At 44.5% G+C, this 26,162-nt stretch overlaps 2 protein-coding genes across 3 annotated transcripts in view; one reads left to right on the top strand and one right to left on the bottom strand.

Annotated features, from left to right (window-relative positions):
- The window catches only part of LOC124619208 (intraflagellar transport protein 43 homolog), a 117,468-nt gene extending 111,113 nt beyond the window's left edge, over positions 1-6,355 (bottom strand). For both annotated transcript variants that reach the window (XM_047145427.1, XM_047145426.1), the window contains exon 1: positions 6,225-6,355. In XM_047145427.1, coding sequence (XP_047001383.1) covers positions 6,225-6,266 — 42 coding nt within the window. In that variant the 5' untranslated portion in view covers positions 6,267-6,355. The remainder of the gene's footprint in view (positions 1-6,224) is intronic.
- Positions 6,356-6,456: 101 nt separating this feature from the next.
- The window catches only part of LOC124619210 (glia maturation factor beta), a 37,867-nt gene continuing 18,161 nt past the window's right edge, over positions 6,457-26,162 (top strand). The window contains exons 1-3 of the mRNA XM_047145430.1: positions 6,457-6,616; positions 6,720-6,816; positions 6,901-6,950. Of these exons, the coding sequence (XP_047001386.1) occupies positions 6,614-6,616; positions 6,720-6,816; positions 6,901-6,950 (150 nt within the window). The 5' untranslated portion in view covers positions 6,457-6,613. The remainder of the gene's footprint in view (positions 6,617-6,719; positions 6,817-6,900; positions 6,951-26,162) is intronic.

A 26,162-nucleotide genomic window follows, 5' to 3' on the forward strand; every position in this document is an offset into this window, starting at 1 on the left:
AACTTCTATCCTTTGTTAACATATCCTTGCTGTTGATAAGAGACTGGAATTTGAGACAAATCTACTGTCATTCTGTCTGAGGAGTTTTCATCTGTCTCCGATGACAGAAAAAAGTTTCTCAGGGGAATTGAGCTCTGAAATCATTTGTACAACATTGGCTATGCAAGTCTTTCCTGCAATTGTTTTGATATTTGATGATTCTGATTACTGAGAATTAATTGTTTTCACAATTATAGCTCACGGATACTGTTTTTTCCACAAGACATGCATACTTCCATCATTTTGGACATTTGCTCTCAGAATACATCACACATTGTCAGTCTTGTGTACTCTATTACAACTGACTGACCAACACTGTGTCCTCACCAAAAGTTGGACAGTTCACCCATTAGTCTACTAAAGAGACTGGCTACACCATGACTGTCCTTCCTCTGCTGGAGTATTACTGTGCAGTATTGGAACCTTACCAGATAAGATTACAGACAACATCAAAAAAGTTTGAAGAAGGGCACTTCAGTTTGTATTAATACGAAATAGGGGAAAGAATGACACATCAGATGGGGTAGAAATCACTAAACAAAAGCATCTTTCACTGTGGTGAGATATTTTTGCAAAATTGCAGTCTCTTCCAAGAACAAATTTTGTTACCTCCTACCTACATAAGGAGAAATGACCATAGTAATAAAAAATAAGAGAAATCAGGGCTTGCAAGGAAAGATTTGGTTGTTCATTTTTCCAACATGCTATTTGGGAGTGGAACAGTCAAGAAATAGTCTGAAAGTGGTTCTGTGAGCCCTCTGCCTCCAAGCACTTGACTGTAGATTGCGGAGTAGTAATGTAGATGTGGACCCATCTTCCTGGACAAATAACATCATCAAGGAGGTTAAGCGATAGAAAATCCAGGATGGAATGTAACAATATTGTGAAAAGGAAAGTTGCCACTCACCATACAGCAGAGATGTTCAGTCACACATATTAGATGATAAACACACACATACACACTCACGCAAACACAACTCATACACACATGACTGCAGTCTCAGGCAACTGAAGCCACACTGCAAACAGCAGCAGCAGTGCATGATGGGAGTGGTTACTGGGTGGAGGTAAGGAGAAGGTGGGTGCGAGTAGGGGGAGGGATAGCAGGGTAGGGGTGGCAGACAGTGATGTGCTGTTGGGGAGCATGCAGGGATGAGGTGGAAAGAGGGTGGGGCAGCTATGTGCAGTCGGTATGTTAGGTGAAGGGCAGTGGAGAAGTGGGGAGGAGATAGTGGAAAAGGGGAGAAGTAAAAAGACTGGGTGCAATGGAGGAATGAGGGCTGCATAGTGCTGGAATGGGAACAGAGAAGGGGAAGGATGGGAGAGAACAATGACTAATGAAGGTTGAGGCCAGGAGGCTTACGGGAATGTAGGATATATTGCAGGGAAAGTTCCCACCTGCACAATTCAGAAAAGCTGGTGTTGGTGGGAAGGATCCATATGGCACAGGCTGTGAAGCAGTCATTGAAATGGAGGATGTCATGTTTGGCAGCATGCTCAGCAACTGGGTGGTCCACTTGTTTCTTGGCCATACTTTATTGGTGGCCATTCATGCAGACAGACAGCTTGTTGGCTGTCATGCCCATAAAAAATGCAGCACAGTGGTTGCAGCTTAGCTTGTAGATCACATGACTGGTTTCATAGGAAGCCCTGCCTTTGATGGGACTGGTGGTGTTTGTGACTGGACTGGAGTAGGTGGTGGTGGGAGGATGAATAGGACAGGTCTTGCATCTAGGTCTATTATAGGGCTATGAGCCATGAGGCAAGGGGTTGGGAGCAGAAGTTGTGTAGGGATGAACGAGTTTATTGTGTAGGTTCGTTGGATGGCGGAATGCCACTGTGGGAAGGATAATGGACAGGACATTTCTCATTTCATGGCACAATGGGAGGTAGTAGAAACCCTGGCGGAGAATGTAATTGAGTTGCTCCAGTCCTGGGTGGTACTGAGTTACGAGAGGGAATGCTCCTCTATGGCCAGATGGTGAGACTTTGTGAGGTAGTGGGAGACTGAAAAGGTAAGGCATGGGAGATTTGTTTCTGTGCAAGGGTGGGAGTATAATTACGGTTTGTGAAGGCTTCAGTGAGACTCTCTGCATATTTCAAGAGGGACTGGTCGTCACTGCAGATGTGATGACCACGGGTAGCTAGGCTGTATGGAAGGGACTTCTTGGTATGGCACAGGTGGCAGCTGTCAAAGTGGAGGTATTGCTGGTGGTTAGTAGGTTTTGATATGGACAGAGGTGCTGATGTAGCAATCTTTGAGGTGGACGTCAACATCTAGGAGGGTGGCTTGCTGGGTTCAGTAGGACCAGGTGAAGCAAAGGGGGAACAAGTTGTTGATGTTGTGGAGGAATGTGGGTAGGGTGTCCACACCTTCAATCCTAATCGCAAAGAAGTCATCAATGAATCTGAACCATGTGAGGGGTTTAGGATTCTGGGTTTTTAGGAAGGATTCCTCTAGATGGCCCATGAATAGGTTGTCATAGGATGGTGCCATGCAGGTGCCCATAGCCACACCCCAGAATGCCTTCATAGGACAAATAATTGTGGGTGAGGATATAGTTGGTCATGGCGACTAGGAAGGTGGTTGTTGGTTTGGGATCTGTTGGGCAATGGAAAAGGTAGCATTCAACAGAAGTTAGGCCATGGGCATTGGGAGGTGGCGTCAATAACAGGGCACCATGTGGTAAAGGGACAGGAACTGTGGAAAGTCAGTGGAGGAAATGGTTGGTATCTTTTATATAAGAGGGTAGATTCTGGGTAATAGGTTGAAGGTGTTGGTCTACAAGAGTAGAGATTCTCTCAGTGGGGGTCCTGGGTGGTTGGGTTTAAGGACTTTAGGAAGCATGTAGAAAGTGGGAGTGGGGGAAGAGGTAGGTGCGAGTAGAGAGACTTGTGCCGCTATTTATATCCAAGTTTGCATCAAGCAGATTAACTTCTTTAACTGTAGTGATAGTCGAAGAGCATGTATTATCAGTAGTAATCAAAAACATTTTTTTGTGTTTGTGTGTGTGTGTGTGTGTGGATATTGCAGTGTATTGCTAAGTTGCATAAAATATAGTCAATACATTTATTTTCTTAAAAGAACTAAAAGTTGTCCCTATAATATTGCACTTCAGAGTGTCCTGTCAAGTTGTTGTTTCTATTTTATGTACAATATTGCAACAATCAACTCATCCATCTCCCTCAGGTGCTGCAAATTTTGCTGTTATGTCTACTCGCTGTGTGAACTCCGACAAGACTGAACTGTTGTTGGTCTTGTGCCGCTATTTATATTCGAGTCTGATTTCTGATACTCACTATGCCCTGTGATGCTCTTTCATTTTTCAGAGTTCACACTAATATTCTGTGAAATACAATTTGTTTCAATGTTTTACAACTCTAGTGGATGTGACACCTGCTGAGACTTTTAACAAATTGAGTGCTGGACACCAAGTGTTATTTAAATTTAAATTTCTGCACTTTTTCATTGGTTTTTCTGACATCTTTATTTCAAGAGATCAGTGTAAGCTTTGAAAAACAAAAAGGCATTAAAGACCATAGTAAGTGTTGGAAATCAAGCTTAGCTAACGGTAGTGGCATGAGACCAACAATAGTTCACACTCTGGTAGGAGTTTAAGCAGAACTTGGAGAATCTGACAAAGACAGCTGTGTTGGTTTTCAAAATATTGTTCATAAAATGGTAAGAATAACTAGGCACAGCACCCAGAAGCACCCTATTATACGATCACACTGAGAAGATCTCAGAGATCACAGCTGTTTCTTTGTAATACACCTCACCTAAATACATTCAGGTTTTTGATCGCTCATCAAAGAACCTGTTTCTAGCTTTCCATAATACTTGTTTACAGTATGGACAACCACATTTGATAAAAATTTCTCCACCTGAATGCATATTCTGAGAATGAGAAACAGAGTAAGCCAGTCTATATATGGCAAAGCCAATGTTTTTACCAGCATCAGCAGTCCATCCTGAGAGAATCCAAATATTTTGCCAACAGACATAGCAAAGAATTCCAATTGCTTGTGGTACACCAGGGTAAAGATCTGCACAGCTCAATGCCGGACAATGAACTGTGTGGGTGGATCGGTGTACCCATTTCTATTCTAGTCCACAGGCTAAAAAACATAAGAGCAGGCAGCTTTTATTCTGCATCTCCAAAACTTACTGCTCAATTAAAGAGCCACACATAGTTGTGGGCATGAGCCATGTTTGATATTTTGTTGTTTATTCCTGTGTGGGTACCTGTAGTGCTTACTGAGCCAGCTGCAATATTTTCCACAGACTCGGATAGCAAATCCCTCCCTCCTCCTTGGACACAATTTGCTGCTGGGGTCAAAATCATTTGGGGCAGGGGTTAGAATGTTCTTATTTGTTATCACAGTCTGTGTTGGTCTGCACTCTAGTAGTTCCACCACCTTAATTTCAGGTGTGTAGTGGCAGTTAGGATTCTTCATGCTCCCCTGGTTGTTCCATTTCTTCTTCCATCATGGATTCCTGGATCTGGAGTGACTGTTACAGGCACCACTTTAAATATAGTGGTGCAAGGACTGGCAACTTGCTTTAAATGTTCAAAACTGTAAATTGTGCACTTCATAAAAGGAAAAATGTGGTATCCTGTGACTACTGTATCAACTCAAACTTGGCAACTCTTTGTAGGGATATGAAATGGGGTGATTACATAGGCTCAGTGACAGCTAAAGTAGGTAGCAGACTTTAGTTTATTGGCAGAATACTGGGGAAGTGCAATCAGTCTACGAAGGAGACTGCATACAAAATATTCATGCAGCCTATCCTAGAGTACTCCTCTAGCGTGTGAGACCTGTATCAAGTAGGACTTACAGGGAATATTGAACTTATACAGAGAAGGGCAGCACATATGTTCATGAGTTTCTTTGATCTGTGAAACTGAACTGGCAAATGCTTGAAAATTGAAGCAAACATCCTGAGAGAGCCTACTTACAAAGTTTTTCAAGAACAGGCATTAAATGATGACTCTAGGAATATACTACATATCACTCCCACGAGGATTGTGAGGACAAGATAAAATTAATTACTGTGCACACAGAGGCATTTTAACAGCCATTCTTCCCCCACTACATACAAGAGTAGAACCAGAACAAGCTCTAATAACTGGCACAATGGGAAATACCCTCTGCCATGCACTTCTTAGTGTTTTGAAGAAGTTTGATATAGATTTGTTTGATGTCTCCTGTTAGTCTAATATGTTACAGACCCCGTGCACTTTAATAGTATTGCAATATAAGTGATATAAATGATTTATAATCAATTTCTTTCATATACACACTACATATTTTACTTCTCAAAAAGCAATGCTTAAATAGCGCCTATTATCACAGATAGGCTACATTTTAAATTATTTACAGGCACCTCTGCAAAAAAAATAAAAAAAAAAAAATAAATAAATAAAAAGAACCCGCACTCAGGGCCCTGTGAGTATTGTAGGACTCAAAATATAGTGTGGGCTATTATGACACTATTGTAATAAAACTCTATTTAAAAATGTTACGTGAATATGTAAGTTTCCGCTAATAAAACTCCCATATTAGTGTAAGCTTAATACCTCAGAAACATTAAAAAATTGTAATGGTGTGAAGCTTGCCTCCTGACAGGAATCAAAGAAAATTCTGCTGACATTAGATGATATTATTAGACGTCAAAGAGTGAGATATTAGGTCTATAACTAAACTGCTAAAGTATAAAACGTTCATATAATAACTGGTAGATTTCAGACGTTGCTGTATTTTTGTATCGGTACATACTTGTATATTGGCTGTAACCCTCATGTTGGTTTTGCAATGTCAGGCTAATTCGGTACACTTTGCTGTTTGTGTAGATTTCTTCTCACGTCACCTTCTAAGTACATAATATCATTAAAGTTTGCCCATATGAATTTTTATTTCCCTTGTTTCTCTAAACTATAAATTCTGCACTAAACATAAAGTACCATACAGACTGCAAACAAAGTATAATGAAACCAGGACGGGGCGTTAAACTCTAATCTTCCTTGATTTTTAAAGAAATCAGTTTATCTGCCATGGAAATAAACTGTCTTTTCTATGTGATTATTTTACGCATATTTCGAATGAGTTTCGTGGATTCACTAAGTGGTAAACTGCTGTGGAACTTGAATCTTACGTCGAAGTGTTACTGACGACCCTACCTTCTTTCCAAAATTGAAATTTAAATCACCATCGAAATCCATAACAAAGTTTACAAGCACTTTTCACCTGCTGGCTGTTGCCTGTTATTGTTTAAATTACCATGGCAACAGCATCCACGCAAACTCCGAGCGGCAACACTTTGGGTCGAATTCCTATATAATCGATTAAGACACTCGATACATTTCGGTTCTACCACAGTCGTTCTACTGTGTGTTGCTTCGATTCGGTACATCGATAGTTAATGTGGATTGTGGAATAATAATTGTGTTTTTGTGGGCAGCACGAAAGGTTTTTGACGTTTGGGTGTTTACGGTTTGATTCGATTGCATTTTCATACAGCAGCTGTGGCATTGGTCGTATTTCTATTAGGACTACAAAACAGACGAAAATGGTAAGATAAATCACGATAGACAAAACAATTGACGTTTCCAATCTGTAATCAGCGAATTGCCGGGAAACGCCTATTCTGACGTTTCATATGCTTTTTTTTCCAGTCGCATAACGTGAAAGTGTGTGACATAGAGGACGACGTAAAAGAGGCGCTGAAAGCATTTCGTTTTCGTAAGAGCGATAAAAATGCCGCGTTGATATGTAAGTGTAAATTTTTTACGTTCTGTTCTGGTGTGTTACTAGACTTTCACCCAGCTATACTAATAAATCTTTTTCACTTTTCAGTAAAAGTCGATCGAGAAAAGCAGAAAATATGCATCGATGAACAATTAGAGGTAAAAAATACTTCTTTACCATTAGTTTACTCTTGCTGCTTATCCCTTAACTGTGTGGTAAACAGTATTCTTGTACACCGAAAGTTATATTTTTTATATGCATTTGAAAAGGGCAATTTCAAAGGCAGCTCAGTGCATTATTTTTTTTAAATAGCTGTTTTCGCTAACATGTAATCTCCTGTCAAGAGCTACCAATTTCACCATGCCGATTCGCCTTAAAACTGCATATTAGCAATAAAAAGTTGGCCCCAGAAACAGCTGTTACTTCGACAAACGACAAAGATTAGTAATTATTTTTTTCTAAAGTTAACAAGTCGATTTTAAATTCATTGTTATTATTATTATTATTATTATTACTATTATGTGTGTACGGGCCCTGTCGGATCACGCATTGCAATTATGGTTCCCCTTTCTAATACCCCATATAGCTTTCATTCTTTCGCTCTGTGCTTTCTTCCGAGCACTTGGTCCCTGATCTTTTACGGACTTCATTCTCTGGCTTTACTACACATCTATTTATCTTCTGACGGTAAAGCTGTAACTTTTCCAAGTCATATTTGACTCTTCTATCCATGGAATGCGCTTCAGTTTTGCAGTGTACATCAAAATCTTGTGAGTTAGCCTTGAAGATGGGAGTGTATGAATGTGGCCATAGACGAGGTTTTGCTCGTGTACAGCACTTCAGGGCCGGCCGCGTGGTCTAGCGGTTCTAGGCGCTCAGTCCGGAACCGCGCGACTGCTATGGTCGCAGGTTAGAATCCTGCCTCGGGCATGGATGTGTGTGGTGTCCTTAGGTTAGTTAGGTTTAAGTAGTTGTAAGTTCTAGAGGACTGATGACCACAGATGTTAAGTCCCATAGTGCTCAGAGCCATCTGAACCATTTGAACAGCACTTCAGGTTTAATCACTGTACGTTTGATATTTGTATGAATGGATATACATTTCTTGTTGTAGATTTCACGCATTCTCCCATAAGCTCATTTGAGCTGTTGTAACCAAACTTTCTGTACTTCCTTTTCCAACCCTGTTGGTTCTATGATCTCACCGAGATATTTGAAGTGTGGAATTTGAATATTCATTTATATAATGACAGTTTAGTGAAAGCCATGTGACTGTAGAAAAATGGTAAGCCAAGACATATTTGTGTTTCAGTCATCTCTGTGGAAAGATAAAAAATAATAATAATAATAATTTGAAGAGCTTGGCAGTATTTGATATTAGAATTCTCATTTCCTCCATAAAATGGTGTAGTGGGCATATTATGCATACTCAAGTTTTCCAAGACAACAGGTACTGCAAATTTAAATGTACGTATCTAATTTGTAGCTCACAAAATTTTAGCAGCTGTTCTTTCATTAGAAGAAAGTTCTAAAACAAGAAAAAAGTGATGGAAAGAGACTGGAAAGAAAGTAAAGACACTTGTAGCTTTGTTACATTCTTCATGGGATCTTTATTGCCTCTAACATGTATGATTTACAAATTGAGCTCGTAGACTACATGATTAGCAAAGGGCATATAGTGATTTTTTTTTTTTTAATTGATTGTCAATAGATTGTGTACAAATGTAACTGAAGACTACATAATATGCAAATCAATCATCTCACAGATGTCAACAATATTTGGTTTCGGTTAGTGTCCAATTTTACAAGTGGGTTGGTGTTTGAAGGTACTGCCTTCAAGATCTACGCATCCAGCAGGATTGTGCTCTGGTGGTGTCTTACATCAAGTCTTCCGACGCTTGTGAGTTAGAGCAACTGTCAAAGCGAGGACTTCTATTAGTTGGCTAATATACAGCATGATTAGAAAGCCATTTATGTTGACTTCAGAATGATTTAATATAGCATGCATCTACTGTGTGTGACCCTTTAAAGTGGTTGAACTGGTTACTGAGTGGTGTCATCATATGAGAATCTATATGCACAAACTGAGGTAAAAAAAGAGGAAGAAGAAGAAGAATGAGAACTGAAAGGTATCCTCTTGCACTATAACAAGATACAGATAATAGAAAAAGTAAGAATTATGAGTGGTATTCAATAAGTAATGCAACACTTTTTTCTGAATGCAGGTTGGTTTTATTCATGTGCAAGTACACCATAGTATTCCGCACTCTTTTGGCTACAAAACCCTGCTTTTCAACATAATCTCCATTCAATGCAACAACCTTACATCACGTTACTGGAAAGGCATGATAACACACTGTTGGTCAAAATTGGAGACATCTTTCTGAATCAGTAACCTTCCGATCATCCATGTACTGTTTCCTGCAGAGTGCATCCTCCATTGCACTGAACAGATGCAAGTCGGAACGTGCGAGATCTGGGCTGTGGGGTGGATGAGGAAGAATAGTTTAACGAAGGTTTGTTACCCCCTCTCGGGTGTACAGACTTGTGTGTCAGCACTACCAACAGAGATGTCCAGTTGTATAGTGAGATATTTGATTGTGGCCCATCAGTCATTCCCCCTGCGAGTTCGGGGATAAGAATAGTCCCGCGGTATTCCTGCCTGCCGTAAGAGGTGACTAAAAGGAGTCTCAAAAGTTTTGGCCTTATGTGATGGTCCCCTGTCTGTTTGACCTCCATATCTCAAAATTCTACTGAAGAGCGAGTCGAATGGGGAAGGGCGTCTTACTTGGTGCATTGTGTCCATCTTGGGGTCAGACCTTTAGCCCACTTTCTCGTCGTCGCATTGCAATCCCACTTACTCTCCAAGTCTTGGGCAAGGATACATTCCCGGGTGCCGTTTCCGCCATCCACTATGCTGTGTTGCTTTCTGCGCCGACTACTTGTCAGCTGGTATCCAGCATGGTAGCCACTCTGTTGTGGTGGGACCACCATGTACCCTGTTGGTTGTAGCCCCTTGACAACACAGGGATTGCTCTACTGATGCCTGCGCTGTTTACTCCCCATGTATGCCAAGGAGTAGATGCCTATCTCCCTGGGGCATCAGGACTCCCGGCAATGGCCACCCTGCCAGGTGGCCCTTGCTGTGGCTGGGTGGCACCCATGGGGAAGGCCCTTGGTCAGAGTAGGTGGCATCAGGGTGGATGACGCGCAGTGAAGCGTGGCACATCATCTCTTGCTGGTGGCCAGCCACCAGCAGTCTGTAAGCATTTGAGGGCTCACTTTAAAGCTAACGCGTATGACCCCAAATCGTTCCCCTCCCTGGCCACACCATGGGAGGAACGAAAGGCTATGAATGACAGTGAAACGTATTCGCCCCGATATCTCGTCTGTACCAGAGCTGATGGGGAATCCTTTGTATCCGTGAAGCCTCAGTTTTTTGTAGAGCATTTAGAGGACAAGTTCGGGGAGGTGGAGGGCTTGTCCAAAATGCGGTCCGGTTCAGTCTTGATAAAAACAGCATCCTCTGCCCAGTCACGAGCCTTGCTTGCTTGTAAGCAGCTGAGGGATGTGTCAGTTACTCTATGCCTCATAGAAGCTTAAATATGGTCCAAGGAATTATTTTCCACAGAGATCTTCTTTTACAGTCTGATGATGAGTTGCGTGCCAATTTAGAGCGATGAGGTCTCCGTTTCATCCGGCGCATTCACCGGGGTCCGAGGGATCGCCAAGTTGCCACTGGTGCCTTCATCTTGGCCTTCGAGGGTGACACATTACCTGAGAAGGTCAAGGTGATGGTCTACTGTTGTGATGTCAAGCCATATATCCCTCCCCCGATTCAGGGCTTCAAGTGTTGGAAGTTCGGCCATATGTCTTCCCGCTGTGCTTCCAGCCTCATATGTCGCGATTGTGGTCGACCATCCCATCCTGATACTCCATGTGCCCCGCCTCCCATCTGTGTCAACTGCGGAGAGCACCATTCCCCTTGCTCGCCGGACTGTAAGATTCTACAGAAAGAATGGAAAATAATGGAATACAAGACCCAGGATCGACTGACCTACACTGAGGCTAAGTGGAAATTTGAACAACTTCATCCAGTACCCATGACGTCCTCTTATGCCGCCACTGTCACTCCTGCTACAGTTTCCATAGCTGCACTACATACCATCAGCTCTCAGAGCCAGAGGACCACACCTGCCCCCTTGATGGTGGAAGGGGGGGGGGGGGACACTTCACTCCCTGTTGCTCCTGATCCATCTACTTCAGGAGCAACACCCCCCCCCCCCCCCCCCCCCCCAACCATCGCATCAGGGACATCAGTTCCCCCTTCCCACCCAGAGAAGCGTAAGACTTCTTTGGCTCCTCTCACCAGGAAGGGGTCTTTTGGGGACCTCCATTCGCAAGTTCAGACCAGCAGAACAGCGGATACCTGCAAGTGGCTGAAACAACCACCAGTTGCTGGTCGTAGGGCCTCACAGTCGTCGTCCGTCCCTGAGACTGACCCAGGGAAGTCCTCCCAGCCAGAACCACTGAAGGCACAGTGCGAGAAACAGAAGAAGGAAAAGGTTCCCAAGAATCCCGTCATTGCGGTGGCACCCGTCCCACCGCTTCCTACAAGCTCAGCGTTTGAGGATGAGGTCAAGATTCTGGCGTCTGCTGAAGACCTGGATCTCGCCGGTCCCCCAGACTCAATGGATGTCACTTGTGTGGGTACTGAATCAGTGACCCAGCGGCGTAAACTGCCTCCCCAGTCCCTTCACGCCTTTCTCAGCCATGGACAATACCATCCTCCAGTGGAACTGCAGTGGTTTCTTCCAGCATCTAGCCGAGCTCCGACAACTTCTCAGCCTTTACCCTTTCCTCTGTATTGCTCTCCAAGAAAATTGGTTTCCAGCAATGCGAACCCCCGCCCTCCATGGCTATCAGGGTTATTATTGGAACCGGGCAGCTTATGAAAGGATACCTGGTGGCGTCTGCATCTATGTCCTTCACTCCCTTCACAGAGAGTCTGTCCCTCTACAAACACCTTTAGAGGCTGTTGCTGTTCGGGTGTGGACGCCACAGGCTGTTACTGTCTGCAGTCTTTGTCTTCCACTGGATGGTGATGATGTCCTGGCTGCCCTGATAGCCCAATTGCCGCCACCTTTCCTGTTACTGGGCGACTTCAACACCCATAACTCTCTGTGGGGCGGGTCAGTGGCAACAGGTCGAGGCGCACCGCTGAGAATGTATTGACACAGCTCGACCTTTCCATTTTAAATGATGGTGCCTTCACACATTTCAGTGTGGCGCATGGCACGTACTGCGCCATCGACCTTTCGATCTGCAGCCCTAGCCTCTTACCATCTGTCCAGTGGAATGTGCATGACGATCTGTGTGGTAGTGACCACTTTCCAATCTTTGTGTCACTGCCACAGCGTCACTCTTCTAGGCGCCCTTGCAGATGGGCTCTGAATAAGGCTGACTGGGATTTGTTCTCCTCCACTGCCGCCATTGCGCTGCTTTCTAATGAAGCCATTGATGCGGTGGTTCACTCGGTCACCATCGGCATTATTACTGCCGCAGAATCTGCCACTCCCCGTTCTTCTGGGTCCCCTCAGCGGAGGATTGTGCCTTGGTGGTCGCCTGCTATCGCCGAGGCGATTAAAGATCGCAGGCGGGCACTCCAGCATCACAAGCGGCATCTCTCATTAGAAAACCTCATCGCCTTTAAACGGCTCTGTGCGCGGGCCTGCTGCATCATTTGCCAACACAATCAGGAGTGCTGGCAACGGTATGTCTCCACCATTGGCCTCCATATCTCTCCATCGCAGGTTTGGGCCAAGATTAGGCGCCTCCATGGCTATCGGACCCCTGTCAGCGTCTCTGCCATCTCACTGAATGGAAAAGTTTGTACAGACTCCGACATTATTGCAAACCGCTTAGCAGACCCTTTTGCTCTCAGTACCGCTTCTGTGAATTACCCACTGGCCTTCCGCTCCATTAAAGAGCGGTTGGAATGTTGGAGCCTTTCATTTCACACCCGCCATCCTGAATCCTACAATGTTCCATTCGGTGAGTCGGAATTCCACAGTGCCCTAGTCGCTTGCCCTGATACAGCTCTCGGGCCAGATTGCATCCACTGTCAGATGCTGAAACACCTCTCAGTGGACTGCCAGCGACGGCTCCTTGACCTTTACAACCGTATCTGGGTCGAGGGTGAGTTTCCGTTGCAATGGCGGGAAAGCATTGTTATCCCTGTTTTGAAACCTGGCAAGAACCCATTGGAGGTGGACAGTTACCACCCCATTAGCCTCACCAACGTTCTTTGCAAGTTGCTCGAACACATGGTGAGCCGGCGGTTGAGTTGAGTACTCTAGTCTCGGGGCCTTCTGGCTCCATTTCAGGGTGGGTTCCGTAAAGGCTGCTCAGCCACCGACAATCTGATGAGCCTGGAGTCAGCCATCCGTATGGCCTTTGCCTGCCGTCAGCACCTCGTCGCTGTCTTCTTCAACGTGCGGAAGGTGTACAATACGACATGGCGCCATCACATCCTCTCTACGCTTCATGGTTGGGGTCTTCGGGGTCCACTGCCGATTTTCCTACGAAATTTTCTGTCGCATTGTACCTTCCACGTGCAAGTCACAGCCTCCCATAGTTCCTCCCGAGTTCAGGAGAACAGGGTACCAGAGGAATTAGTCCTAAGTGTCTGCCTGTTTTTAATTGCAATTAACGGGCCCGCTGCGGCGGTGGGAACGTCTGTCTGAGCATCCTTGTATGCTGACGACTTCTGTCTCTACTATAGCTCCATTGGCATTGCAGCTGCTGAACGTCAGCTGCAGGGCGCTATCCACAAGGTGCAGTCTTGGGCTGTAGTGCATGGCTTCCAGTTTTCGGCTGCCAAGACCTGCGTTATGCATTTCTGCCGGCAACGAACAGTTCACCCTGAGCCACGGCTTTATCTTGCCAGCGAACTTCTTGCTGTGGTGGAGACACATCGGTTTTTGGGTGTGGTTTTTGATGCCCGGTTGACTTGGCTCCCACGTAATCGGCAGCTTAAACAGATGTTTCGGCGGCATCTTAATGCTCTGCGATGCTTGAGCCACACCAGCTGGAGCGCCAACCGATCTACTCTCTTAGGGCTCTACCAGGTGTTAATCCAGTCCTGTCTGGATTATGGGAGCCTGGCTTATGGTTCAGCATCTGCATCTGCTTTGTGGGTGCTGGACCCAATGCTTCACAGCGGGATCCGACTTGCCACTGGTGCTCTCCGGACCAGCCCTGTGGATAGCATACTTGTGGAGGCAGTGTCCCTCCACTACCGTTACGGCGCCAACGTTTACTGGCCGCTTATGCTATGAATGTTTGTAGCTTGCCCGGGCATCCTAATTATCGTCTCCTGTTTCCTCAGTCGGTCGTCCATCTCCCAGAACGTCGGCCCCGGTCGGGTTGTGCGATCGCGGTCCGCATCAGAGAGCTTCTCTGCAGGCTTGGGGTTTTCCCTCTTCCACCTCCTTTCCGGGCCCCTCTGCGTACACCCCCGTGGTGTGTGCCCCGCCCTTGCCTTCGGCTCGAATTGGCACATGGCCCGAAGGACTCAGTCCCTCCAGAGGCCTTCCGCTGCCGCTTTCTTTCCATCCTTGCCACGTATCAGGGCTCTGGCGTTGTTTACACTGACAGTTCGATGGTTGCTGGTCGTGTCGGTTATGCTCTCACTCTAGGGGACCACTACGAACAACATTCATTGCCAGCTGGCTGCAGCGTTTTCATTGCTGAGCTGGTCGCCATCTTTCATGCCCTAGAGTATATCCGCTCCTGCTCAGGTGAGTCCTTCGTTATCTGTAGCGACTCCCTGAGCAGTTTACAAGCTATCGACCAGTGCTTCCCTCGCTGTCGTCTGGTGATGGCTGCCCAGGAATCCCTCCATACTCTTGCCCATTGCAGCTGCTCTGTGGTCTTTGTGTGGACCCCTGGTCATGTCGGCATCCCGGGCAATGAACATGTTGACTGCCTGGCCAAACAGGCCACCAGTGAATCAACTCTGGATATTGGCCTCCCGGAGACTGATTTGCGAGCTGTCTTACGCTGCAAAGTTTTCGAACTTTGGGACACTGAATGGCGCACCCTGCCTTCACCAAACAAACTTCGGGCCATCAAGGAGGCTACCAGTGTGTGACACTCCCCCTTGCGGGTCTCTCGCAAGGAGTCTGTTGTCCTCTGCCGGCTGCGCATTGGGCACACATGGGTGATGCACAGCCACTTATTGCGCTGAGAGGACCCACCTCTATGTTGCTGCAGATCCGTTTTGGTGGTGGTCTACATTTTGTTGGAGTGTACCCTTTTAGCTGTGCTCAGGTAGACGTTTGCGCTGCCTGACACGCTCCCTGCCCTTTTAACAAATGACACTGCCATGGCAGGTTTAGTTTTGCGTTTTATTCGGGCAGGGGGTTTTTATCACTTAATCTGAGTGTTTGTTATTTTTTTTTTTGTTTTGAGTCTGGCCTTTGGCGTACGGTTTTAGACTGAGTTTTAGTGTGTTTCTCAGTGGTTGGCTTTTCCTTTTTTGTCTCTATGGTAGGCCAACCACTGTCACACTCTGTGTGATTTTAATTCGTTTTATCTGATCTCTGTCTGAGTCTGTCTTGTCCTGTGTCGTCCGTTGTCGTCTCCATTCTTCGTTTTCATTCTGTGTGGGTGTTTCCAGTTCTGGAAAAAGGGACCGATGACCATCGCAGTCTGATCCCTTCAATCTCACAAACCAACCAACCAAGCAACCAACCATCAGTCATCTTGAGTGAGAGTGTCAAGAAGTTCCAACATAGCAGGAGTTACAGCTGTGTGACTGGCCAGCATTTGGAGACCAAACAGATTTGTGGTGGTGGTGATTATAATGATGATGGTATTTGATTTGTGGGGCACTCAAACGTAAGGTTATCAGTGCCCAATCTTTACACAATCCAGTCTTGCCACTTTTATGATGATGAAACGATGAGCACAACACGGGAATCGAACCCAGGACCTCACGATTGAGAGGCAGCAATGCTACCAACTAGTCCATATTTGCGAGGCCTGGTTGCGATGATGACAGATGCTTTGCCCAATGACTCACCATACTTTTTTTTAGTGCCAGGCCTCAGAAATTCTGTAAGCACCTATGAGTGTGCTATGGTTTTCCACAAAAAGAAACTCTCTGCTTGGAATGCGACTCCATCACAGATACAATTTTGAAGGTTATATAACCATCTTTTGGAGCTTAATGAAACTATAGGGGCTGAAGTAGGAGTATTCCATAATGCCCCAAAACAAAATTGTGCATTTTTTTCAACTAAAATTTGCTGAGAAAAAAAGTGTTGCATTACTTTTGAATGTCTCTCATAATTGTGTAGAGCAGTGCTCATCTCAGAAAAGGGGTAGTTTCCATGCAATTGAAGTGTACTACATTTACCATTAACTTAATACACTGACAACTCCATACCACTTCAAATTTTCCATCAGATTGCTGGCCTGTATGTTCGCTGTACATGGCTATGATGTCCATGGCATTATATGATATGATATAGCACTAAATGGTTACTTTCATCATTTTATTTTATTGCATCAGTGCCACAAGGAATATGGGATTTCTTCTGTGCCCTGTAGGCAGTTGGTGTACCACAGTCCAGTGGACAAAATGCATCTAATGGTGCATTAGACTTCACATTGAAAATGGTCAGAAATGGAAAGTACAAAGAAGAATGCCTTTGTAACAGGGTATTATTTGGGGAAGGTGTGGACTAGCAGCTCTCTGGAATGTGGGTGGAGGTGCAGATTATGTAAGCCACCAGTCTGTTGTCGAAACACATTATTAACAATCATACATGAAAAGAGAGTAGTGTATCTGCTGCAGACAGACCTTCTGACACAAGCACGGTGGTAAGGAAACGTTGTCAGTGTGAGACGGTATGGTGGGGCAGCAATGAGACAGCCAATAGCCAGGACTAGGCAGGCATGTTCAGCAGAACTACTCTGGTGACAAACACGGAACTGCAGGCTGGAGAGCAGTGGTGGTTACCCACGGCACAGAACTGGCTGGAAATCACTTCGTGGCCTGGACTGTGGAGGCGGCGGCAGATTGCCAGCTGCTCACGTACAGGCAGTCAGATGATGGTTGTTGGTTCACAGCCTGGATGCAGTGATTTTGGCCACATCATAAGTCTGGCAACGACCGGCACGGGTTGTGTGTCACAATTTGGTCCAGTTATACCAATGGTGATGGGCTGGTCTTGGGGGTTAAAATACTGCAGGAGAGCCACGTTTCTGTGTCACTTCGAAACCTCTATTAAGGGGCCAACAACCAGGGACTGGCTGTTGTTATGCAGTAGTTGGTCACTGTCCCAGACTTCACTGATGGCTTGGTGGAAGTGGTTGCTGGCTTCTGCTGATGCTGCTGTGCAGGTGGGAGCATAGGCAGGCTGAAGCTGTGGCCTGATTATGGTTCTGGGCTGCTTTTCATGTTATTGCACCTGTTACTCATTGATATCTATTAGTAGACTGTAATTTTATACCACCATAACTTCCTGGTAATTTTAGAGATTGGATATCAATCCTGGTTGTAAAAAGTGCCCCAGTTCTAAGATGGAACCTGAGGAAAGCTGACTGGATTAAATATTAGTCCTACATTGAGATACAATAAATTGGATTCTGCCGAAACTGGAGAACTACAAAAGATTCACAAACCTGGTACATAAAGTGGCCCTAAATGCTATTCCTTGTGGGGTTAGGAAGGAATACACCCCCTTTTGGATGAAAGAGTGTGAAACACTAATGGAGAAATTTCTTTAGAGCAGGGACAACGAGACTGCAAAACAACTGGTCAGTACTATGAACGAGGAGCCAGGAGCAGATGGCAGAAGGCAATGGAGAGTCTAGATTTTACGTATTCCAGCATAAAGAGCAGGAGCCTGCTGCACAAATTAGGTGGTGGCACGATGCCTCACAGGCTCTCTCTTGACTCTAGTCCATCTGAGACTGCGACTATCCCAAAACAGACCTCTAAAATCCAACAGAAGACTGTTGAAAAGAAAGAGATTTCCAGAAATGTGAAAAATATATCACTTAATAATAATCAACATGGACATGGTAAAAGAAGTGGAAACAGAAGACATTGTCAAGGTCTTAAAGCTGATGAATACAGGAAAAGTCGCTGGACCTGATGAGATCCTACCAGAATTCATGAAAGAACTAGGAATTTTAGGAAGGAGGTGGTTGGCGAAATAGGATGCATCAGAGTGTGCACACTCCCTAAGATCTGGAAAGAGCAAAAGTCATCGTGGTGCTGAAACGAGCCCAAAGAATTTCAGGTCAGTATACCTGCTATGTAACTCCTATTCAAGAGAATATTACTGGCTACATTAATTCCATACATCAAAGTCAATCTTCCAACCTGTCCGGTAGGTTTTTGAGCAGGTAGAAATTGTTGTGGCCAAGTGCTGTCCCTCACAACCTATATTCAGAAAAGTTTCCAAAATAAGATGAGTACCAACCTGGTTCTCAGCTAACAATACAATATGGATTGAGGGCCTTCTGCTTAAGCAAACTAGAATCATCAAAAGCATACAGACTTACACCTTACTCAAAAATATGTCAACAGGCAGGAAAATCGGGTTTCACTTCATGATGTGAACAGCAAGAGCTTGGCTCTGAATAATGGTCTGCCACAGGGTCCAGCACTAGTACACATTCTTTTCAATCAATATAGTACTAACATGCTAGACTCAAAATTGCTTAAATTTGCAAATGTGGATGACCTGGCCATTGCATATCAAAGTAAAAGTTTTAATGACTGACAAAGTATTGAATGCAGACCTGAAGTACTGAACACCTACTACACCAAGTGCCACCTACATCCAAATCCTAACAAAAATGACCAGCACCACAATACACCTTAACAATAGAGACACAAATAGAACACTACAACTCAATATGAATGGCAAATATGTCAGGCATGGGGATAAGCCTAAATACTTGGGAGTGAAATTAGATCAGACTCTGATGTGTAAGTCTGATGTATATCTCACATCTAGAAGATATAAAACAGAAACTAACATTTTATAATGCTACCCTGTCGAAACTCTGGAATCAAAGGGGGATGTGGAGCAAGTGCACTGTGGACTTCAGCCCTCGCCCTCGTCTACAGCATGGTTGAATACTGGTTACCAGTCTGGATGAGAAGTGCACATGCAGCTAAAGTGGAGACCCAACTGAAGGAAACAATGCGTATAATTTCTGGAACACTCAAAGCCACCCCACATGCCTTGCTGCCAGCCCTAGCAAACATAGAACTCCCTAAAATTAGGTGATTACAGTTAGCCATAAGATCATACAGAAAAATCCTAGACAACCCAGAACTCCCCATACACCAAGACCTAGCACCTCTAAACAGACTTAAAGCCAGGTCACCTTTATGAAAAATCAGTGAAGAACTGTGAGGCTTCGACTTGAAGACAGCTCAGAAAGAACTGTGGGGTGTAGATGAACATATGAACTGTAATTCGGTGGACGACCCCAGCAAGAAGACTGACGTATTCGACCTCCCAAGGAAATTGTGGACAACTTTGAAGGGGTCTATTGGGCAGTTCCAAATGTGAGTGGGGGAAATCCAATTGATGGACCATTTACTTGTGTGTGAAGTTCACAGTTATGAGTGTGATCTGAAGGATATGCACAGACTAATCCAACTCAGCCAGAGTAGCTAAAAAGTATTTGTAATATTGTATAATATTATAAGAAAATATATAAAAATATTGTAACTCACTACAGAGCTATCAGAATATTTTAGTTATTACAATATGTCATGAATGCCTTAGTAAATGCTAAATGAGTAAATAAAACAAAAAACTAGCAGGATATTAAAGATCTGCTGTACCTATTGCAGTAATACATGCACTGGAAATCAACATACAAAAAATAATTTGGAAAGATATCTCTAAGTGGAGGCTCAAAAAAATTTATGAACTACATTTTTTCTTATTCATTAATTTAGTCAAGTTGAAAATTATATTCTGCTTAGTTATCGTAATAATACATGTGACATTCATTGCTCATCTGTTAATAATCCATTTGCCTTGCTCCATGTGTAACTCACTGTCATCCTATTCTTGCTGTCATCTCACGAGACACAGTGGCGAACTGAAACATTGTCACCACCTGCTCAATAGCATGCTGATCCATATTTTGAATTCAATACAGCAACGACTCTGCATGCCATGGATTTGGCAAGTCCTCGGACTGTTTCTAGAGGTATGTAGCACCCGATATATATGTACTGGTCACAGAGTTACAATAAAGTATGAGCTAGTTTCGAGCTGGAGCCCAATGTGTCCTAGGTGTACTCTGTCGGGTTCGGGTCAGACGAATTTGGTGAACAAGGCTTCAACATCTCATTCACTACCGGGCTCCTCAGACCATCGTAGCACAATTATGGCCTCATGAGAGGGATAGTTATTCTCCTGGATGATACCCGTGCCATCAGGGTAGACATCGCGCGTGGAGGGTTGCGGGTGGTCCTCAATAATGTTCACATAGTTCACAGCTGTCATGGTGCCTTCGATCACTATTACAGGTCCTGTGGCAGCCCAAGTGAATGTCCTCTGTAGCGTAATATTGCCCCACCGGCCTTTGCCTGTGATGTGGTGCCGATTTCGAACATCTGTTTGCCTGGACAAAGGCATATCAAGTCATAACTGTCAACCCAGTGTAACGTGAAACCCGAGTCATCTGACCAGGAGGTATGTTTCCATTGATCCATGATCAGTCTCAGCCCCTTGCTCACTGTGATTACTGAAGATGGCGGTACCATCCATCAGGATGTAATGTGACGTCATCAATATTGCAGACATCCGTATTTTGAGCTTACAGTATATGGTGACTGTGTCATCTGACTTTACACTCACGAACAGACACAGATAATGTGTAAAATATGTACCTGCAGAAATAACATGAAACTAATGGGACAATAGCAGGAATCAGAGGGATTTGGGCAAGGAAACACTAAATATGTGGTGTGCGTACTGTAAGACCTTCGGTACACACACCATCAGATTAGTTGATTTGTCGCTCTAATGAAGTAGGCGAGTGTCAGCAATACGTCTCGTGGTCTTATTGTGGCGTGTTTATCTTCTGCCGTTAGGTCAGACGATAGAAATGCCACTTGCACGCTTAGAGTAGCAGATTGACGGTGACCAACTTTAAACAGAACTTGATTAATTTTCACACACATTTATTAAAATAATAAAAAGCATAGAAATTACTTAACTTGATTCTGGATGCTGTTTACAATTGACAATCTGAAGTTCCTTTGGTCTGGGTACGTTAATCTTATTCTCACATATCTCTGATACTTGACAAAGTGTCTATACATTTCTCTTCATGGCTATGTACAGGAATATGATTATCTTATTAGGTGCGGACTGAAACTTGACTATAGACTGGTAAAGACTAATGTAGACTGGTACAGACTAATGCAGACTGACTACTCAGAGGTCTGTACACTCGTTATAATACCTCACGCGTTCCGGTATCACTGTGCGAGTGTGATCCGCAAGGAGAAAAGGTTCTACGTTAGCACCAATCTCATTGGCTGCGTTACATATTAATACGCGGATCGGCGGAAGCAGAATTTGGTCCGTCTGTAAGGCAGCGCCATCTCGTAGTGCGGAGACGGACGAGCGCTGCGCCTGCGCTGTAGTGCTTAGCGGGGCGCGCTCTAGTGGGAAAGTTGTGTACACGCTGACTGCGCGGAACTATGTACACAACAAAATATATATCAGTCATAGTAATGAAGATACACAAGAACAAACAAAGACATTAATAATCAGCAAAACCTCAATTTTTTTAAAAAAAAAACACCTGAAAAAGGAAACTAGTTTCAGAAATTTCACTTGTCCTATACAGCTTAAACAAAGTCAGCGATACTGTGAATGTGCACATAGCTCCAAAAACCATTAACTGGAAATTTAACTTGACACATATAACTCAAACGAATTTAATGATACCACAAAACCACACAGAGCATTACAAAGCTTCTATCAAACATTTCACTCAATTTATGTAGCTGAAACAAAGAAAGTGGCACAACAACACCAAAACTCGAAATCTCCCACTGTAAACAACACACTGCACTAATAATTTCAAACCTGAAAATGAATGTATTGCCCATAACTCTAAAACTGCCATCACACTATCTCACTAACGGACTGCCACAAACACTTTAAGTATAATTCTTACAAACAGCACTAAAGCATTGCAGTGAATCACTAACAACACTCACAGATGATTTAGAAACATAAACATCCCACACTTCAGAGTGCCACTGCGTAGTCTGACACACCCTCTTCAGACTGGATCAGTTTGAAATATGCTGTGCCACAGTGATGTCACACAACATGACACAGTTTATGTTACAGGTCAAAACAGACAGGTTGTACCACAAACTTCATTTCACCTACCCACTGCAGTCATAATTAATGTTTTGGGGTCAATGTGGGAACACACAGGCATCATCCTGTACTGATCCCCATCTTTAACAGCATGGACTGAATTGCTTGCTTTGAAACACTTGTGCCTGCACCGACAATTTACTCTGCTTTCAGTTCTGCCACAGGTGCTGATTTGCAGAGCAGACATGCTTCTGTCCTCCACTCTCTTTGATGAGGCATGTATGTGCAACATCTTGTCGCCTACTTGTAGCTGCACTGCCCTTTGACGACTTTCCATGTAGACTTGTGCTGGTACCCTGGGAACATCTGGCCAGCTTAGCCACTTCAAGATGCTCATTCCCAGGTGCCAGGCCGTAACAATCTACCCTTTACTGAAGCCACTTGATTCCACATTTGAAGTCTGTATCATTGCCAGAATGATTTCCCATTCATCTCATTTTCCACTTATTTACTTGTATTACTTCATAGTGTGCCCGTCATGCCATTGAGCACTGTGGGGTGGGTAATGGTCAGGATGTTTTAGCTCAGCAGCATGCACCTCTCCACAGCTCACAGGCTACCCTCAGTTTTTGAGTGTTTTATATGTTAAAAGACCATTTCTCAATTCCATAAGTGGAATCTGGTAATAAACTCTGACTGGAACCTTTCCTTTTGACACATTGGATGCTTAGATTTGTACAAGCTATTTTGTGTATCAAAAATATCTGATGCCACTTTTATTCTCGAGTTGCCTGCTTTCCATGCTAATCCAGCCATTGTTTTCAGCTGCCCTAAATACAAAATCTCATCAACTGAGTCTGTGACTTCATTGATAGTTTGTTCTTCTTTGTTTTAGATGTTTTTATTGCACATTATTTAGTCTTATTAGAATTGATTTTCAGGCCTGATTTCAAACTTCCTGTTTTCCCTCTCTTAGTTATTACAGTTTATTTACACTAAAAGCAATCAATAAAGATGGTTCAGATTCCATTAACATGTATTCCATGTTCTTTTGCCTGGTTTATAGATCTGAAAGCTTCCCCTAAAACTGCTGAGAATATACACTCCTGGAAATGGAAAAAAGAACACATTGACACCGGTGTGTCAGACCCACCATACTTGCTCTGGACACTGCGAGAGGGCTGTACAAGCAATGATCACACGCACGGCACAGCGGACACACCAGGAACCGCGGTGTTGGCCGTCGAATGGCGCTAGCTGCGCAGCATTTGTGCACCGCCGCCGTCAGTGTCAGCCAGTTTGCCGTGGCATACGGAGCTCCATCGCAGTCTTTAACACTGGTAGCATGCCGCGACAGCGTGGACGTGAACCGTATGTGCAGTTGACGGACTTTGAGCGAGGGCGTATAGTGGGCATGCGAGAGGCCGGGTGGACGTACCGCCGAATTGCTCAACACGTGGGGCGTGAGGTCTCCACAGTACATCGATGTTGTCGCCAGTGGTCGGCGGAAGGTGCACGTGCCCGTCGACCTGGGACCGGACCGCAGCGACGCACGGATGCACGCCAAGACCGTAGGATCCTACGCAGTGCAGTAGGGGACCGCACCGCCACTTCCCAGCAAATTAGGGACACTGTTGCTCCTGGGGTATCGGCGAGGACCATTCGCAACCGTCTCCATGAAGCTGGGCTATGGTCCCGCACACCGTTAGGCCGTCTTCTGCTCACGCCCCAACATCGTGCAGCCCGCCTCCAGTGGTGTCGCGACAGGCGTGAATGGAGGGACGAATGGAGACGTGTCGTCTTCAGCGATGAGAGTCACTTCTGCCTTGGTGCCAATGATGGTCGTATGCGTGTTTGGCGCCGTGCAGGTGAGCGCCACAATCAGGACTGCATACGACCGAGGCACACAGGGCCAACACCCGGCATCATGGTGTGGGGAGCGATCTCCTACACTGGCCATACACCACTGGTGATCGTCGAGGGGACACTGAATAGTGCACGGTACATCCAAACCGTCATCGAACCCACCGTTCTACCATTCCTAGACCAGCAAGGGAACTTGCTGTTCCAACAGGACAACGCACGTCCGCATGTATCCCGTGCCACCCAACGTGCTCTAGAAGGTGTAAGTCAACTACCCTGGCCAGCAAGATCTCCGGATCTGTCCCCCATTGAGCATGTTTGGGACTGGATGAAGCGTCGTCTCACTCGGTCTGCACGTCCAGCACGAACGCTGGTCCAACTGAGGCGCCAGGTGGAAATGGCATGGCAAGCCGTTCCACAGGACTACATCCAGCATCTCTACGATCGTCTCCATGGGAGAATAGCAGCCTGCATTGCTGCGAAAGGTGGATATACACTGTACTAGTGCCGACATTGTGCATGCTCTGTTGCCTGTGTCTATGTGCCTGTGGTTCTGTCAGTGTGATCATGTGGTGTATCTGACCCCCGGAATGTGTCAATAAAGTTTCCCCTTCCTGGGACAATGAATTCACGGTGTTCTTATTTCAATTTCCAGGAGCGTATTTATTGATATGTAACCTCTTTTTCTCACTCAGCTTTCAGTTCTGAATTTTAGGCTTAATGGAAGCTGTAGATTTAATGCTTATTTTGAAATTCTACTACAATATTTCTTTGTCATTAGTTACTGTGTTAGCTGCCATCTTAACTGATTTCTCAAATCAGGTTTTCCCCATTTCTCCTCACAACCTCTCTAAGACATTTCTGATTAGTCTTTCTTTGGGTAACATTTTCTGTCATGCTTCAGTTATTGTTTGCTCTTAATTGCACCATCTGTTTAACTGTTTTACAGTGTTCTATTTAAGATTCTCCTTGCCAAACTGACACAACTTTTTTCTTTCTCCCTCAATATATTTGTTAAATAATTGCCACCTTTCATCTATGTTGGAATAAATTGTTGGCCATCTTTTGTAATTTGATCTTGTGTGGCACTCTGTTGTCCTTAAATAATGTCCACTTTTCTGATTTCACTCCTGATTAGTTTCTTTCTTCCTAGTTTTGTGACTATTTTTCCCTGTGTTTTAGCAGTCCATGACAAGTTGATAGCATAAAGTTGTTTAAGACTATCACACTGTAGTCTTATAAGGTAGATGCTCAGTGTTTTCGAGATAACTGCAAATAACTTTGTGGATGTTCACTGCCTCTTACTACACATGGAATGATTTGTTGGCTAGGTGCAGTGGTTAGCTTGTGAGATACATTGAGGGGAACATTTGTTTAGCAATTTTCCTGGTGTTTTTCCAGCATGAGTTGCTGGCAGTGGAGGGTGAACCTTTGACAATGCCAATCACTCATCCTGGCAAAACATCAGGAAAATTGTTAAGCTAGCATCAGCCAAAGAACCCAAGACAGAAGCCAATGGGCAATAGATCTGCAACTATGAATGTTTACACATTATTGCAGGGAAGATGTACATACACTGCCTGGAAAAAAAAAAAAAAAAATAGTACCACCTTTAGACATTTGCAATTCATCCAAGATTTATTGTTGCAACAGTACATGTGGAGTATATGAAATGATTACATTCATGGATCAATAGCACAGGAGATTCTTAGATAGCAGGAATTTACTCATGCTGAAACACCCATATTAGTACGTGGTGCAGCCTCCACAGGTGGCAATCCACACGCTTACTCTGGCATCCAGTCGATTGTACAGATGGCGAATATTGTTCTGGTTTATATTATTCCACATGTGCTTGACCTGTTTATGTTGTTCTATAAGAGTTGTTGGTTGACGAATCATGTAAGCCACTTCTTGTCACGTACATGCTCGATTGGGGTTATCGTGCTGGCCATGAAATTGCGTCACACCTTGCAGAGAACATTGAGTTTCACAGTCAGTGTGTTGGCAAGCATTAATGCTGTTGGAACAACGTATTACCATTCTGTTGCAAGAACAGCACAAGTCCAAGGCTAACAACATTCTGCATGTACTGAGCACTGGTATCAGGATAGC

Source organism: Schistocerca americana, chromosome 6 (assembly GCF_021461395.2).
Source record: "Schistocerca americana isolate TAMUIC-IGC-003095 chromosome 6, iqSchAmer2.1, whole genome shotgun sequence".
Lineage (NCBI taxonomy): Eukaryota > Metazoa > Arthropoda > Insecta > Orthoptera > Acrididae > Schistocerca > Schistocerca americana.